The sequence below is a fragment of the Centruroides vittatus genome, unplaced genomic scaffold, assembly GCF_030686945.1.
Source record: "Centruroides vittatus isolate TY-2023 unplaced genomic scaffold, ASM3068694v2 scaffold_712, whole genome shotgun sequence".
Classification (NCBI taxonomy): Eukaryota; Metazoa; Arthropoda; class Arachnida; order Scorpiones; family Buthidae; genus Centruroides; species Centruroides vittatus.
In genome coordinates this window covers 1,608,193-1,627,722 of record NW_027122715.1, presented here as the reverse complement: position 1 = coordinate 1,627,722, position 19,530 = coordinate 1,608,193, and the positions used below count along the sequence as shown (strand labels likewise).

Sequence of the window (19,530 nt, the reverse complement as noted above, 5' to 3'; positions counted from 1 at the left end):
TCGTTAAACTCCGTCAGCTATGCGTAATGTCTTTTGCTGCGTCGTACAGGCATGTCTGGCGTTCAAAGACTTTCAAACAATGGATATACTGAAAATTCTGAATATAGTGAGATTCTGCTAGCTTTTTATAGGGTAGTTGGGTAGCGATCTTAAGGCACTCAGGTGACATTACCTGGCGTGCAATCGTTTATATACCTGTCTAGAAATTCTTCAGGCTTTTTATATGTGGCAAGAATTTACATTTATTAAGTTTTAAATATCCCGACTTTCATCAAGGATCTTAATATTGAGATGTCATCGAGCGGTTGAGATTCCATAATGTTGATTGCATCGAAAAGGACAACGAGTGCCACAAGCTAGGCTTATTGAAAAAAATTTACAGTAGTTCTATGCAAGGAAAAATAAAAAAGGCGTAAAGCATCAGCCAAATCTTTCAGTTCTTTCAAGCGAATTTGAAAAAAATATGTCCAAAAAACAATGGCGATAGCAAGTACACAGACCATAATGAGGGACTCTGAAAGAATCTTCGTACCATCGCTTATAGAGGAAATATTTCACCTTACAAACGAACTGCAGTTAGACTATTAGACTATGTTCTATAGGCCTACATGTACTATAAATTCTATAAGGATGTTTAATAAATACTGAAGCAGTGGAACATACAAATATATTTTTTCCAAAAGTGTTAACATCCATAATATTGCAGGAAAAAAAATGAAGGCATTTTGAAATTTATAAGCAGCAATTCTTTTAATATCCACCATATAAAGTGTTGAGTTTTAATAATTTACATTAGAATAAAACAAGGTGTAGACAAATATTCTATATTCTGGGAAACTATTTTAAGTATAAGTGAAATGAGAAAATTTACTCATTGTCATTTCTGTATATTAGTTATCTGCATTTGACATAGTCACTTGGACTCTTGATAAATTAAAAATACACCGATTTACTGCTTTCATAATTGTGTATTGTAACTATAAATTTGTGTAAAATTTTGAAATTGAATTGTGAAGTTTCTACGATAACAATTTTGTATATTTATATTCATAGATAAAGGTAAAGTTAAATTGTAATTTTATTGTTTTCTTTTATTATCTATAAAAAAGATGATCATTTAAATCATACTAAAACCTTTAAAAAGTCACTACCGCAATGGAATATCACACTTATCAGCGTGTATTATTCTTTCTCGACAAGAAACACTTGATCCTTTTAAAATTTTTAATTAAAATTATTTAAAATTTAATATATAAAAATTTATAGCTATCGTGATTTTGATATTATGTATATTCTTATTCAATAATATGTGATAGTTTTCAAATTCTACGATTGTGACCCATTGTGACGATGATACAATTATTTATTGACATCGTCACAATGCCGGGCTGCAATTTTTAATCATATTTTTAATTTATTTAATTTGAAATATATGCCTTCCACCTCAAATTAGTACTGTAGTGTCTTGCCCATGTACTACATCATACTTTTCCTTTAACAATAGAGTAGTGCCGATGATCTATTAACTGCTTTTAAGGATAAAGTTTTGAATTGAAATAACGTGACTTTCAGTTTGTATCGGAAGTTCTTATATAGTTAATCGGGGCCTTCTGCCCCTAAGGTTTTCATGTCTGGTCTCATCTATCATCTATCTAACTCTCTTCTCGAGATTAAGGAAGGACAGACGGACGACAGTGGGAATTTATAGGTTTACAATTTTTTTTTTAAATTGTAGCCTAACAACAATAAATTTTACAGTCACAGTTAACTTATGTCACGATCGTTAGTGGAAATAAACATAAAATACTATTTTCTTAACTTATTGTTTAGAATGTTTACAGTTAATTAAAGTTCATTAAAACACTATGGTTATTTTAATTATTACTATGAAACAAAGGATGTTTTCACAGTAAAGATCACTGAGAGAAATGAGGAGGAAAATATAGTGAATTGGTTCAAAAAGCGTTTGCTTTACAATTACATTATATTTAAAATAATTTATATTAACTCAAAAATGTTAAATTGTTTTAATATTGTTCAAAAATTAAAACTGCATTATCATGATCCTCAATATCTTTTTGAGGAAAAAGATAGATTGAATTAATTCTAAGTAAATTAAGTAATCTATTTTAAAAGTTTATATTTAAACATATCATGTGTAGGCATACTATCTGACTGTGTAGATAAGAGATGTAAACATTTAAATGAATGAAAAATGCGATAGACAATAAAATATATGAAAATTTTCTGATTTTTCCATTACAGTAAGTGAAACAGATCACTAAACAATATTGCTTTTAAACATTTTAAAGCATAGCAAATGCATTATTGGTAAGTAATTTTACATGAATAATGAGAGTAAATTATTAAAAATAAGAACATATCGGATAGTTTTCCAAATAATCTTGTATATTGATATAAATTTTAATAAATAAATCGAATAATAAAATTTTTATTATAGATAATAGATAAAAAATTTTAATACAGTATATATTTAAGCTTTGATGAATGACGAAAGTAAAGACGGATTCAAGCTGTTGGGAGGTTTGAAGAGACGTCTCGCCCCCTACGTCGGCAAATTCTGCTGAATAATTACTATATATATACATTTTTCTTGACACGTTCGGACCCCTGTTGGTTTCCGGGCGTGGTTCGGGAGAACCACTTTGAGACATTGAAGTCCCGCACTGCCATTCTCTCCATCCCTCATGCCTCTTCTTTTTACTATTGTATTTTTCTCACTTCCGTTAAATAATATACATATATATGTGCTGTATACATATATGTACATGTATATGTATATATATATATAGTAAGAGAAAGACAATAGTATAAAGAAGGGGCATGAGGGATGGAGAGAATGGCAGTGCGGGACTTCAACGTTTCAAAGTGGTTCTCCAGTTTCTATCAGTATCAAGCAATTAGCCGTAGGTATCAGTCGGCACAACTAGCCTTCAAGACCCCCACGTCCCCTATGGATAGGATTACCAGGTACTCAGGGATAAAATGAGTTCTTCCCGAAAGATTCTGGGACCCTTCAATTCCAGGACACGCAGGATATGTATTTTTACTCTACCAGTGATAGAAATACAATTAAAATGTGGAAAAGATTCTTCATTGTAGGAACAGTTTTTAGAATAACTTTTTCTTATAGCAGTCGGAAAAAATCCGGAACACTTGGCAACAATGTGAATAAAACTATTTAAACAGGGACCTGACCCTGATGTCATTAGCATCCAAAATCAAAAACGAAGCCAACTTACTGTATAGCTGTTCGGTCTGAGATTATCGTTCTAATTGCCCCAATTTTGTCATGAGGTCTGCATTAATAATAAATTACACAAATAAAAATAAAATCAGTTCCACGTTAAGAATACAATACTTGTTCAAAGTTTGGTCTCTGATTCCTTTGAACGTAATCGACTACTTACGTTTTTCGGTGAATCTTTGTTAATAAAATACCACATTTAATTAGATAACTATGATATTAAACGCCAATTTGAATTTTAATATACCTAGACAGTTCTGTGGTGTATTATTTATTATATGTACCGGTACCTAGGATAACTGATTACTTGTACAACATATTTGATATTATGCAGATTTACATGTGGCCTTGGTAATCAGTATCTGTTTATTACTAATATTAGTAAATCATTTCCATTTACGAAGAATCCAGGACTAGCCTACCCATATTTTGTCCTGATAAATTTTTGTTGGCACTTGATATAACAAATATTTAGTCTCGTAAATCGAAAAGAATAGAGAAGTCATCGAATACTTGTATATCGATTACTCGTAAATCGAGGTCACACTTTACTAAGAACAGAATTTATTTTGAAATTCACTTATGACGTTCTGAGAGTAAATATAGATAAATTTTTCAAATTAACAATAGCAAATCCGGATCTTAACACCCACGAAATCTGTGTGTAAATGTAGCATTTTCTCAAATGACATTCATGTTTCAGAATTAATAATATATCTAAACTTGATTAGTCATTTGAGAAAACGAGAATGCATTGAGCACAGAGGTTACACGGAAGTGAAGATTTAATGTAATAATACCTTAAATACATAAAATAAAAAACATAATGCTCTCTAAACGAAAAAATTTTTGAAACGAAATGTACCGTAGGCAAAATGTTCTATTAATGTTTCCTCGGGGATTAAATAATATTCTCCAGGTAAAGTTTAATTGTCTATATAAATTTGTAAACCATGACCATTAACTTAATAGCGATTTTAAAATGATGTACCTAAGTTTCCTTCACTGTTGAGTATTATGTAAAATATATCATTTTCTTTTCGATCTGGAAAAATTAGAACTAATCATTTAGTGTAAATTGTGTGTTTACCTAATTGATTATTTCTATTTTATCATACTTTTTTCCAAGAGTTAACTAGTCATACAAAACATAGGGCAAAGTACCACGTATAAGGATACAAATAATGTATCTCTTTCGGTTTCATTCCAGAAATAAATGTAAATCATCGCTAATTTTTTAAATGTTATCCATTAAACAAGATTCCATATTACTTCACATATATTTGGAACAAAATTAAACTAAAAATAAAAGATATTATTGTTGGACACTAGTATTTCCTACAATAAGAATGGATTCGCTGGATCTTGTGTGTGTTCTCCGCTCCTTAGCTAACGAGTAAGTAACGAAGTTACTTTAAACAACAAAACTTACAATATAATATTTATTTTAACTACTAGAATTTCCTCCGTCAAGCATGACGAAATACTTTTTATGAGAAAGTAGAGATTGAAGAATTGAGAAGAGTAGAGGTTTCAAGAAATTAAAGAAGAGTTGCTAATATTTCTACAAACTAAGTAGTTTATTCTCTCCGTTGTAACATAAAGAGCAGCAAGTCAAAATTTCATCTGGCTTGGACAAAAATAGTAGGAGTTATAGAGGACAAAAATTTCTTTATACACTACATTCTGAGTAAATACTCTATTGTCTTTTAAAAGATTTCCTTGCTGTCTTCCTTTAGTAATAGACACCATAATATTGTTTTGATGATTGACGTTGCGATCCTGTTTCTGCAGCCCTTGAGAAAGCCATTTCTTAATTCCACGTTGATAAAACAAAGATAAATTGTATGTACTGTACTGTACGTTAGTTAGATAACCGATAACGCTTTCTAAATAACGGGCTAGTTAGATCGTTATTTCCTGATGTGTCCATATTAATCATCAATGGATGCAAATGACATCTTCAGAAATCGGATTTAAGATTCTTCTCATATTATCTCAACATGTTTGACGTTACAAATTAAGGCCACATGGCTCGGTAGATAGTATTTATAGCCTCTTCAAATAAAATTCTGACGTCATACAGCATTCAAGCTTTTATTATAATGTACACGTTTATTTCGCTTAATATCTCAGGGTGGGGTAAAGATTAATAAACGAAATTTGGCATGGAGGTTTGTACATGAGGGGCATTGATGCTATCACGATTACTAGAATATAAGGTTGAAGAACTCCCGTAAGAAGTGTGTGGAAAAAGCGTCTAGAGACAAACTTCGTCACTGCCAGCAAGTCGGACCACTGCCGTAGCAGGTTTGTTAATATAGAAATCGTTTGGTTTTGATGTAATAATGCCTTCTAAGTGCTGTGTTCAAGAGTGTAAGAGTGACTATGCCTCTTGCAGAGAAAAATGTGCCATGTTTTTGTTTCCGAGTGATCCGGAAAAACAAAATGAGTGGAGAAGGAATATACTAAGAGACTTCGAAATCACCAAGAACTCCTTTGTGAGTTGTATTTTGATAGTCGTTACATTATAAGGTCATACGATGTAATTATTAAGGATGGAAAACATACGGAGAAGCGTATATAATCAACACTAAGACAAGATGCAATTCCTACTATTTTTCCCACAAGCAAAAGGAACCAAGAGAAAATTGCAGGGCTAACCATAATCAAAAGCTATGAACGACTCCTTCATCCTTCCAATCAGCTGCTGCATTTACTACTGTTATGTGAAAAACACATTTCTCAGTATGTAGAAGATAAGAAACCCTTTTAAAATCACGAAAATCCGACGAAAATTTAATTCGCATACATCAGTATAAACTATATATGTACAGTACAATACAATATATACTGTTTGTACATTTTAATGCTATATTGTGCGTTGTGCCACATACTCTGGATGAAAATAGGCCGGAGTTGCTGATAGCGCTGCCCTGATGGCAGAGCTTACCTCTAGACAGTTATTGGAAGAGAGTTTCCCGACCTTATATTCTAGTAATCGTGATACTATTAAATTTTGGTGGTTAAAGGTCGAGAGAGTGAGGAGATAAAGGAGTATCGTGTGTCATATCTCGGGAGGGGTAAGTCTTAATAAAGATTTTATTTATTATTAACATTTCCATTTTTAAACAAAACTCATCCCTACCCTCAAAAATTAAGCCTTTTGCCATTTTATAGTAATTAAAAATATAAAAAGTTTTTATAACAAAGTCTCATAACAGATGGCGCCACACACAATTTTATTTATTTTACTTAATATAAAAGTTATTTTTAAAATAAAAACTTGTAACAGCCAGGAAAGTTACGCAGCTCTTTGCTGGATTTTTTAAGCTTAAGGTCATTTCTTCAATATCAGCTTGCTCCTGAACTATTGTACAGTACATGTAATTATAGGAAGAAGTTTGCCTGAACAATATCATTATAAATAACAGAAAGAGAGGTTCTTTGAACATCTCTCTAACTGTACACGTAATTAATGAATAACTCAATATTAAGAAATAGGAATTCTTTTAAACTGTGATTAAGGTACTTTACGGTAAATAGGATGCTTTAAAATGTATAAAATAATTTTATATATATATTTTTTTCCCTCTAATTTTAACATATCTGAGATATAATGATAAATTGATATTTCAAATATTTTAAAAATCAATTTATATTCAGAATACCTGAAAAATAGATATACTCCGAACATAATAAATAAATGAATCAAATAACTATTATAACATAATTCAACAGAATATAAATTAATTATCATTATTATTAAATTGTTAAAGAAAAAGTGTGTAAATATATATTTAAAAGTTATAATTCAGTTATTGATTTTGCTTTACTAAGACTTTAAAATGTCACATTTTTAAAAATAATATTTAAGTTGATTTAAATCCAATTTATATAAAATATCTATCATAATTAATTTCATCATAAGAAATAACGAAAAAGAATGTGTCTTTTTTTTTCAATAAAAAGCAATTTAAATCTAAAATCGCCAGTAACAGGATTAGCCTACAAATTGGTTTAACAAAAAGTACTTTAAATTTTGATTTATTATATCATAATTCGCGTCATACATGCGAATAAATCTTCTTATCCACTTGACAATCTCTCCCCATTAAAAATGATCTTTTTATTAAATAGATTAAACTTTTAAGAAATTTTAAAGAATTTGTAGCGTTAAAAAAACTATTTTACATATTTTTACATTATATATAACTTAATAAAAGTTCTAATAAACAAATAACACTTTAGAATGTAAACTACAATAAATCATATTGAAGAAAAATACAAGATGCACAGGAAAAAAATGTGTTGACCTCCAGCGAAAAAAGAACTTCTTCGTTTAGAAGTTTGTTATTTAATTATTTTCTTCTTTTTTACTTAATAATACTGTCTATTGTGTTGAATTCACTACAGGCATTTTTTACCATTTAGTTACGACAAAATCCTGAAAAAATTACATTCTTAGAAATTCAATTTCTGGTATAATTTCAGGAATGTTATATCAAATGTATACGCAGAACAGTAGAGATGAATGTTTCTAATAAATCATTGTATACAGCATAAGAAATACTGTTATATATTTTGTAGGTTGTCGGTTATTGTGTCTTTTAGAGACATGGAAATATTTTTAAAGGAAGTCATTTAATGAAAAGAATGAACTTTCTTCGTCTTTTACTGTTATTTATCTTCCTGTTCATAGAATTTATATTTTTAATAATAAATTATTATTGTTAAAACATATATCAAATTATGAAAATAAAGAACTATTTTACCTGACTGAAATAAATGTGTTAAATTAGAATTATAACTTAATTAATGTTACTAAATACGAAATAATTTTTTTTTTTTAAATAAAAATAAGTAAAATTTAAAATAGTATAAAATTTTCAATTAAATATGGTAACAAACAGAAACCTTATTTTGATAAAACTGTTAATTTCTAAGAGCTTTTCTGTGAAAACATTCCTTGTTTCTATGATTAGTTGTTGTGTAACAGGAAACTGAATGATGGGCCAAAATAGTTAAAAATAATAATAAACAAATACTACGATTTAAAGTAAGATTTATATTTATTTAAATCATAATAATAATAATAATAACAGATCTTATCTTTTATTTTTTCTTTAAAGAAGTTCACAGAAAGAACTAATTCTGAGATAAATTTTTTTAAACATTTATAAACACAGTCCTTGACTCTGAATTAATGGCTGAGTTGTTAAACATTTTTATTTTATATATAATATATATAAACCAGTGTTTACTTTTAAAACAAGGTCAATAAAAAATAAACATTATGTGCATTTTTTTATTCAAATATATTATTAATACACTGTAGAGAAAATTTGTTATCGAATTATTAATTATCAATTAATGGCTAACATGAGATAAAGTGGTTTTTCTATCAAGGTAATTATATTAATATGTGTTTTGTACGCTTCTGACGTCAATAAACAACAAAACCCTTCTATATCTATACATATTTTTTCAATTTTTTTAAAATCTCTTAACGTATTTACAGAAAAAAAACAACTCGGATTTCCATAAGCTTGTATTGAGAAATAATAGATAAACCTTAAGAAAATCCAGAAAAATAACATGTCAAAAAAGAATTTTCTTAAAATAGAAATACAGTATTTCAAGCTTTCAATTCAAGTTTTAAACAAAAAAATTCTTAGAAAAATCTAAGCAAAATTTTCATCTATGGAGTTCTCATAAAGATAGGGATGAATTCCATGACGTCATTCCACTTTAACAATTTTCTATTTAAATTCGGTGATGTCATCTTATACCACACTTTACCTTAAGGACCGTTCACTATAATGCCAACACTAGAAAGGTCGAGAAGGAAAATTAATTATTGGAAAATACTGAAGATAGATCCTAATTGTTCTACACGTTTTAAAAAGGGGGATAATATTATTCTCGAGTTCAAACTCCAGCTGTAAGTAGAACAATTGCATATTTTTAAACTCGTGATGAAGACATAAAAGAACTTTTATATAGCATTATCTAGAGTTTTATGTAAAATATTAATATGCACGTTAATTAAAAATAGCAATTAGATTTTACTAGTTCTTCGGGAGGAGGGAAAAAAAACAACCTGTTGCAAGATGTAATTACAGTTTAGTAAAATAATATCAAGGCAAAACTGGGTTACCTAGGCAACTAAATCATCACGTGATCGTTCCACTGCAGCTTCAGTAGTGAAGTTACCTCTAGTACTCCTATAGTAGTATCGAATATATATACCATGATAAGCGAACTTGTAGTCTGACGACTTCGAATGGGCATACGAATATCATCTATCTACAGACAGGTGAGTGCTTTTTAATAATAATATATTTATGTATGTATGTAACATACTTTAGATATGTTAAGTGTTTTTTTTTCCAACCATTAACATTATATAAAAATTTGCAAATGCATAATGTCTTATACAAAATCTGAATAAGCTGTAATGTAAGAATCAAAAGTTAAGAGTGTTTTAAGTATTAAATATTTTAAATTGTAATCCCAAACACGTTTCTTGTGACTAGTTTTTAAAGTTAATTTTATGATCTCTATAATATTATTTTTAAATTTAGATTAATATATATATTGTATGTATTAATATATATTTAAAAATTTTTTAATGATGTCAGCATAAGTGATATGATCTCAGTTCAAGAGAAGCCAAGGTCAATTACGTCAAGTCAACTTGAGGTCATAGCTGGAACAAGTGTTTTTTTTTTTTTTTTTACTTTTTTCCCTCCCTTGAGGATTTGTTTTACAGCATGATTATAGAAAACATAATCCTAATAATACAAAAGTTAATACACATAAACATGTTTGTGGGTTAAATATTTCTTTTGTAAAATTAGACACCGAAGGAAGAACTTAATTTTATTTCAATATTTATGATACAATCATTCTAGTTACTTGGAATGCGGTAAGAACACTAAAAAGAGCAATTTTTACCATTCGAATTCCACAGTATAATCATAAATTTCTATTAGGTGGGACTTTTTCCCTTCCCGTTCTATGTCCTCCAGTTGTACACTCTGAAAAAAATGACCTTGCCACTAGATCCAAGCCGCATTCAATGTCAACCTTGAAATTAATTTTTCCTAATACGGAATCCATTATGTGGATTAAATCAAATTTAATAATTTATGAGATCTTCTTCATTATGATACAAGTAACAATACAGATCTTTGTTTTCTAATAACAAAACGAAATAATAATAAAAAAGTGTGAGAATTGCAATAAAAATTCTCTAAACGTCCGTTATTAAAAAGTTTTAATGGCCTTCCTTCCACTTTCTTCTAACCTTTAAAGGCATCTTGTTAGCTGGATCGAATTTTATGCTCTCTTTCTTCCGTAAAATTGTTTTTATTATTATTATATGAATTAACATCTTCCATTACACAATTATTTTCCAGCAAAATGTCTGATATTAGCGATTTTAACATTGTATCTTTTATCACAACTCTACCTTAACTTTCAATCAGAAGCATACGAATCAACCCCCCCCCCCTAAAAGTCTAGTACATACCAAAATAACATCAATTTAATGTCTGGAGGATGTATAAAGTATTGTTTCTTCAATAAACAAGTTGCATGCGAAGAATAATAACGCCTACACAACGGATGTCCTACTAATAAAGTGTGTTTTCTGTATGTTTAACGTTCATCCAAATTTTCTGTATCTTCGTCACATGATTCACACATGGAAAAAAACGTCTCGAGAGAGAAAGAGATAAGACGAGTGTAGCTTATGTCAATGGTACTAATAACCTATTTCTAAGACTTCTTTAATTTACAGTATCTAGAATAGAATTTTCTTTGGTAAGTCACAAAAGCTATTGAAATTAATTATCAGTTTAAAATTAGAAAACGAATATTATAGAATATTTCTTTTTATTTTCATATGAAAATAGACCTCAATGTGCAGTTTTGAGAAGACACGAAACATTCTTTTCTCTGTATCGAGGTCGCATGATTCGAATAAAACATTTAAAAAATAAATATATATGTATATATATATAACATAATTTCCTATTTATCTCTAGGGGATTCCGCCATATTTTTTTTCGTAAATATTGATTAGTGTTCCTGTATTTGACAGGAGAAATTAAAGAGTTGATTGCGCTCCGGGAAAATAAACTTTTCCTGATATTCAAACTTTTCAATTTAATTTTAATCATTTAATAACAGATCGTTTCTCGATTAAAATACTTTTAATTACCAATAATTTATGTTAATATTTGTTTTGTTTGAAATGTATCACCAATTATCTCAAGATTTCATTTATTGTATCTAGATGGCAGCACATATTTCATTTTTATAAATACTATATATATAAATAAATAAATATATATATATAATATAATATATTTAAAAAATGCTGTATAGTTTTTAAATTGAAAAACTAACCAATTTTTATATTTAAGAAGGAGAAAAATAATAAATAATTTTTTTTCGACTTTTTAAAATAATTAATTAATTAATATATATTAAAAAAATAGAAAAATCAATTATTATTATTTTTTTAACACCGGAAATACTGATTGAAAGCATACATCAGTAACCTGTGTATGTATCTTCTCACACGATGTAAGCTATTTTAAGATACAGATGGTGCAGACAGATGATTTTAAACATTGATTATACAGAAGCTTCATAATAGAAATGCTTTTATTAAATGTATCACATTCTACATTATGGTATTTACCCAATTCTTATTTCTTTCAGAAAGATCGTGACACAAAAACCGACTTTCAGTTCTATGTTTTGACCGAGTTGTAGATTTATCTTTGTTTTTTTTCCTCTTTTCTATTGCTAGAAAAAGAGAAAAAACAAAAACTTACTCTTCCTGTTCTTTATATAATATGTGATGTCAAATATAATTAATTAATATTCATAAAATTCTAAAATTTAAAACCGGCTTATAAGGAAAACTATAGGATTAAATATATTTTTAATAATTACAATTCTATTATTATAATAAGTAAGACAAATTGTCGGCTTATAACTTAATTTTTTTTTTAATATCTTACGGTTTATTTGAGGCAATATCTTCTGTCTTCTTTTACTTTTTTAGCACAGACTTGATATATACAAATACAATTTGTAAGTAGAGTTGCCGACTGTTTGGAATTTCAGTTATTTTAAGAAATTATTCGAAAATGTTGCGAAAAATGAATGAGGAGGTGGTTTTTTTTTTCTTTAGCTCGTTTGTCTTTCCTCATTAGAAGTTGGCATCCCTCGTTTACCTGTTTTTTGTCTGTTTCGTTCTGCCCTGTGGGCACTAAAGAGACTTTTTATCATGTTCATCATGAGCTCGGTTAGGTCCACAATGGGATGGCAAAATGGTGGGGGAAAGGTAACCTACGTATCCGGAACGGATCTCCTATGAAAAATTCCAGGAGTTGCTCACCCGGATTTGATTCCTGGTCCCCGAAATACTAGACTAACGCCTTAACCACTTCGGTCATCCGGCTGTCTTATTATCATCATCGAGGAAATGAAAAAAATGTTTCCAAGTTTGACTATAGGTTTTGACTGTTTTCCGAATTTGTTAAAGTTGTTAATCCTATTTATTACCTCACGTGAATGGCAAAATATTAACTAAAGTAGGACTAATATTAGCCTATATTACGTTACTTTACTACAATAATAGTAAACAAATGATATAAATTAATTACTAGCAAGCTCCTGCAACGTAATATACGTACTCTATCTGAAGTGTAACGTATTCTTACAACTCATTTTTTAGAGATAAGATATGGAGTTATAATTTGTTTCGTTTAGCTGAAAATGTAAGTTATTAGTGAGAATATAATTTGTTTGTAATAAATATCACAAGATTTTACTCCAAATAATCACATATCCTACGTAAAATATGTTTCTTTAAAATGAAGCTTACTGTACATCCGGTGAATTTCTCGCACATTATGATTGTCACGTGGTTAGTGTCTGGTTTTTTCCACGTGACAATCACTCACTCGCGAATTTCCGGCAGCTATTCTACCTAACGTTCTTCAGTTCGTTCAGTTGTTATGCTGCAGGAAGAAAAGCAATCAAACTGCAAGGTGAGATAATTAAATCGTGTAATTTTGTTTCTTTTATATATTAAAACAATCTTTATTAACTTGTCAGCATCGACACAAAGTAAGTGTAACATCAACAGATGTGAGATAATCTTTGTTCTCGTTGGTTCCTTGTTCAAATAAACGCGCGTAAAGTCTTACAACTTAAAATGTATTTATTCTTAAGTTTAATTTTGAATAGAGATGGGCTATTTTAAATTTTTTTATAAATAAGTTTAAAAGGGTGAAGCATGTAAGATATATACAATCAATATCAAAAATTTAGTTGAATTTATTCTTGTATATAGGCTAACCCACAACAAAGAAAAATTAACAGTATCTTATAAAGTAATTAAAAGTCTATGTGTGATTATTACTGTTTCACAGTAAACGAGATAATAGAAACATTTTCAGTTTCATTTTGTCTATGTGATACGAAACTTCAATACTTCTTACGTTTGTTATAAAATATATATATATATATATATATATATATATCATTTTATTATATTACATATTATAATAACTAAAGGTCTTCGTTTATTTACATACTTTTTTATTCGTAAAAATAACAATAGCATAGTTTAAAGCTAAAAGAAATACATGGATAATATCAATAAAAGTATACCTATAAGCGATTTGCAGAGCCATTTTACCTTTTTGTTTTTGTTGTTTTTAAATCAAATGTAATATGTAGAATGTTTCTTTATTCATAAAAAGCAGTCTTTGAGATTTTATTTTTGTTAATAAAAATAGGGATTCCTCCTTCTTGGCAGTGGCGTAGCGAACATAACTGGTGCCCGGGGCACGACGCTTTATTGGCGCCCCTCCCCCTCTCCCTCCCCCTCCAGAAACACATATAGTTTGTCTTGGAGACCATTTCGGCGCCCCTCTGCGAGTGGCGCCCGGTGCATGATAGGACCCCCTTGCACCCCCCTCGCTACGCCACTGCTTCTTGGGGTTGTCCATAAATGATTCCATAGTGGAAGGGTGAGCTGCAGTGGACGTCCGTTTTGTTTCATTAAATTTTATACAGTTAATGCATTTTATTATATTTATTTCAAAATTTTTTGTATGTTTTTTGTATGTTTCGTTTCTTCTATTCATGAAGTTACAATGATTTTAAGGCGTATTGCTTTTTGTTGGACGTCCGAAGAGAGCAGGAGTTAGGGAAATTCGGACAAACTGGTACAAGTGGAGACTGTCCTTCCTCTCTCGAAGATTCTGGCTGTATAGATTAATTATTTTTTTAATCTGCACATATTCTAAAAATTATATGGAATCTGCTCCCAAGAAATTAATAAAATTATTATTAGGTTGTTCGTTAAAGTTAACATGATTGTTTAAGTATGTTTAACAATCAGTTTAATGTCTATTCATAAATATGACGAATAATATAATTAACAGAATAAACTTTAATATATATATAATTACAGATATTTTCTGTTTGTAATCCATTAAGGATTACAAAAAAATTTGTCGTTTATTATATTATATTGAACGAATTATTCTCGTTAAGTATTTATTTTACGACAAGAATTATTAATCTGTTTAATATAGTTTTAATCTACTCTCCATTTCGACAATTCGCCTGGAAGCAGCATTTATTATCATGGAGTCCACAATCTAAAGAGCCCCCAAATGATTTTTTTTATTTCTTTGTCTTATAAACAAGAAAAAATTAAGTGTAGCCAATTTAAATTTTTGATTATTTTCCAAATATAATTTGTGAAAAATATACTTTTAAGTATAAAATATGTAATGGTATGGTATATGCTCCAATCTATTCTGTCTCCACCGTTAGGTACCTGTGGATGCAACGGTACCCATAGGCACCGTTGCATCCACAGATCTGTACTATTTAATTTTCACGAAACCACATTGAAAAAATGGCTTTTGGTATTAAATATACATATATATATATATACTGAATATAAATTAATTGTAGATTGCAGAACCTCTGAAAATGTCCTGCAGATCTCCATATTTATTTAAACGTGATTTCACGATATCATTGACCTAAAGTATAGCAACATGTTTTCCTGTTTTACTATATATTTCTTAATATAGATAAATCAGATTAAATATTTTAAATATAGAAATTTAATATAAATTATCTAGAATATGTTTTGCACTATGGTTGCAACATATTTTCTTATTTTTTTTTTTTTTTTTTGGGAGGGTTTGCTAAAAAATATGTTTTAAAATTTGATATTTTTACCGCTTTTAAGTGATGAACTGAAGAAATATATTGAGAAATATATTAAGAATCTTTACAAATGTTATCTTTTTTGTTTTATAAAAATTTATTTATAAGAAATATATGCACTTTTAAACAAAATATTGCGTGGATTATGAATTTTTAGAGAGAATAACACGGTTGAGCGAAGTTTGTAGATGAACTTTTTATTTAAACTGTTTCTATTTTTATTCTAAAGTTTTCGATCGATAGAAGCATCGTATGACAAGTTTTCCATTGATGTTACAAAATTACAAGTTAGCTACAAATAAAAACTTTCTACTTTCAGTGATATTGAAATTTTTTTTTTTTTTTTTTTTAGCTTTATTTAAAACTGAAGGTAGATTTACAGTACTAACATATTACAACCATTAATCAATTTTAAATAAAAACTGATATTTATAATGCACTTTTTAATGTTTAATTCTAATATTTTTCCAATATTTATTACATTAATAAAATAAGAAATAGATTCTGAGTGCGTATCCACGGGGTTTAGATTCTATAAAATTACATTATTGATTTAATTTAAATAATTAATCTGTATTGTATGTAAAATTTAAAAACAAATCATTAAATATAATAGTTACAATTTATTATACAATTTTTAATCGGCTTTTCTTCTCCCTTTTGTTTTTTTTTTTTTTTTTTACATTGAAGTGACACAAGCTTGTAATGTGATTTATAATAACATCCCTGGAGTTCACGACCCACTGATTGGAAAATAATAACTGGAATATAATGAATTTAAAAGAGAAAAAATTATCTTGTAGCAGAAATAATTGCGTTTATAAATAGCAATTCTCTTTAATTACAGTAATTGTTTGCCCTTTAGCGGTTAAAATACGTGTTAACAACATTGGTTAATCCTTTTTTTTTTTCAATATTAAAAAAAATTAATAATTTAAGTATAATGAGGAAATTAAGAAGATAGTTCTAATTTAAAACGTTTTATTCTTATTATTATTATTATTATTATATATTTTTACATAAAATTTCTTAGACGATCAAACTGCAGTTAATAACTCTATCTAAATTTCAAATTATCATAAATATTAATAATATAATTCATTTAATTATAATGTTTTCTCGAAAATAAATATATGTAACGTATTTTTATGATATATAAACCGTAAAAAAAGAAATAAGAAAATTTGAATAATGTCCCTAAAGTTAGTATAAATAAATTTTCAGAATCGTTTATCTATCTTTACCGCAAATTGTCGAAGTTTATACGTGGAACGAAAATAAATTATTTATGTAAAAAAAAAAAAAAAAATCTGAAAGAAATACGCTAAACTGTTTGACAGAGAACAAAATTTACGATTTATATATGTATGTAAGTTTCAAAATTTATCACTGTAAACAATGCTGACTCAGTCAAATAGATACGAAAGATTGAATAGAATGAATTTTTTTTTATTTTTTTAAACATAAGTCAGAGTAAAAATAAATCTTCTTTTAATTTCGAATCTGTATCTATAATATTAAAAGAAAAAAAGAACCTTTGAAGAGAACGATTTTATAAAATTGTATAATGAAAAACTTGGCAGAGTAAGACACAAATACGATTTACACTTCGAATTTTATTCTGATAACTCGAAGAAAAATCCAAAAAGGGATAAAGTTATATTAAATTCTTCGTAATGCCATGATTTTTTAAGACTGCAACTTCATATATAACTATAAAATCACAACGTATAGTGTCTTTAAGAATTTATACACACGCTAGAAAAATGTAATAGTAAATTATAAGAAAAATTAATCACGAATTATTACTACATATGATTAATTAATTTCTTTCTAAGCACTTTTTTTATTTAATTTAAAACATCGATTCAGCTGTATGTAAATTATTTCCTAGTATAATTGTATTGAATAACACGCAAATTCGTTTAGAAAAAAAGATCATAAATAAATTTTGTGTAAAGAAACGTGAATCAGTTTTTGTAGATTGAAAACACCATCACTCTTATTGAAAAATCATGCTTAAAATCGATGTTGCAAATTTAAATGTAAGTAGCAATTCGGCTGTTGGATAGATAAAGGATAGTTTTTCTATATAATTTAAATAATAGAAGAAAGTTATGTGTAATATTTATTAGTTTTCGTACGGAGTGCTGAATCAGCGCCATTACCATTATGTCCAGTGTCATTTGTATATATTTTTCACTTGTATTATTCTGCAAAATGGCCCTTTTTTTTCTGTTGTTCATTCTATTCAACTTAGTGTTGCTCATCTTTTCAGCTAAATTTCAGAAGATATTTCGCAATATACATTTAAAATTACCCTCAGGTGTAACTACAACCTTTTATACTTATAGTTTTGAAGCTATTTAAATGCTATTTTAAAGAAATTGATATAAATAATATTTCATTATTATGTATGTTTTAATATCATTGAGATATTCTTCTTTTTTAAAGTATAATAATTACTTTTAGTTAGTCTTTCCTAGAATAAGAATGGAGTCGCTATCCACTAGTTTACATAAAGGCGAAGGAAAACAGTTCCACGTTTATTGAGAAGTAGGATTAGTATCAGAGCTATCGTAGATGCAGACTATGGGAGCCCAAGTCGACTGGGTCCATTTTATTAAGCAGAACAGAAGAGAGCCAGAAATACACCAGAAAGATCTTTATTGAGGCGTTCGAAAAGAGACCAAAAATATGAAGTTCCGTTGTTGAATACAACTTAATATATATATATAAACACAGGCCTACTGTATAACAGTTCAAACACAATATTCTGATGTAATCTTTTCCAGATTACCGACATTTTTGAAGGAATTTGAGATTAGAAAAAGAAACCCAAAATAAAGTCACACGACGGCAAATGATGTCGAATTTTCGAATTTTTTTTTAGCTACGGCGGCGGAACGATCCACATTCAAGATTCAGTATAAGGGATCCATTCTTATTCTTAGAAATATTATATAATATATATTCTATCAGAAAAATAAAATTTTATTGAAGGAAAAAATGATCCAGAGCAATTTAGAACTCTCTGACATTCTGTAATTAAAAATAACAACGATGTAATTTATCTATTATTCGTGTTACACTTACACGAGAGTCAGGCACGAAATGACAATTATTACGCCCAGTTATGAAATAACTTAAGGAAATAAAACATAATTCTAGATGATTTATATTTAGTACTTATTATATATGCAACGTATCACGATACAGATTTATTTTCGTTATAATATTTTCATTATATTTATCACATATATTGGATATTTCGATGAAATTTTAAGCGCATAATTATCGCAAATTTATAAATATTTAATTGTTTTCTTCTTAAAAATAACTTTTTTATCGAAGTTTTTGCAAATTCAGTAAGTATTTAAAGAGGGAAAATGCTAATTTTTTAAATTTAGAAACGATAAAAACGGCATTCCTTTAGAAATATAATCTTTATTAATGAGAATTTATTGTTTTTTATTTTCTGCAGACGGTTGTTGAAGGAACTGGTAAACTAGACGTAGGTGAATTCGAATTGCAGCTGTTTGATTCTCGCTACATGTTAAAGAAAACAGTTGAAAACAGAAGGTGGAACGGTTGGATTAAGCCGTCATGTATTCCCATATCAATCATCTTTATTTTGATCGTTCTGGTTGTTTTATTACCGCTACTCGAACACAAACATGATAACAAGGATAATACGGTAGCTCCTGTTGATAATTGCACAGATACCTGTTGGTAAGTTACGATACGTATTGAATACATATAATCACTGTATAATCGTTTATAAATAGAATAATTGATTAGTTTAATCAAAAATTGTTAGAATAAAAGTATTAAAGTGCTTTAGATAGCGATAAGAGATCTTTAAACTCTATCTGAAAAATGTTTATACATTTTCATACGTTAAAACAATATAAAATGTAATAGATCAGTTGCAACAATCCATATGTTTCTTATCAATTTCATTTAGGTGAAATACACAA

The 19,530-nt window shown here is 28.3% G+C and overlaps 1 protein-coding gene across 3 annotated transcripts in view; it reads left to right on the top strand.

Moving 5' to 3' along the window:
- The first annotated feature begins 9,327 nt into the window (after positions 1-9,327).
- The window catches only part of LOC136989564 (5'-3' exonuclease PLD3-like), a 33,027-nt gene continuing 22,824 nt past the window's right edge, over positions 9,328-19,530 (top strand). The window contains exons 1-2 of one of the 3 annotated variants that reach the window (XM_067287780.1): positions 9,328-9,587; positions 19,035-19,282. In XM_067287780.1, coding sequence (XP_067143881.1) covers positions 9,555-9,587; positions 19,035-19,282 — 281 coding nt within the window. In that variant the 5' untranslated portion in view covers positions 9,328-9,554. Of the gene's footprint in view, positions 9,588-13,240; positions 13,345-17,521; positions 17,596-19,034; positions 19,283-19,530 lie in introns of those variants that run through there. The other 2 variants (XM_067287779.1, XM_067287781.1) reach the window with 2 other exon arrangements.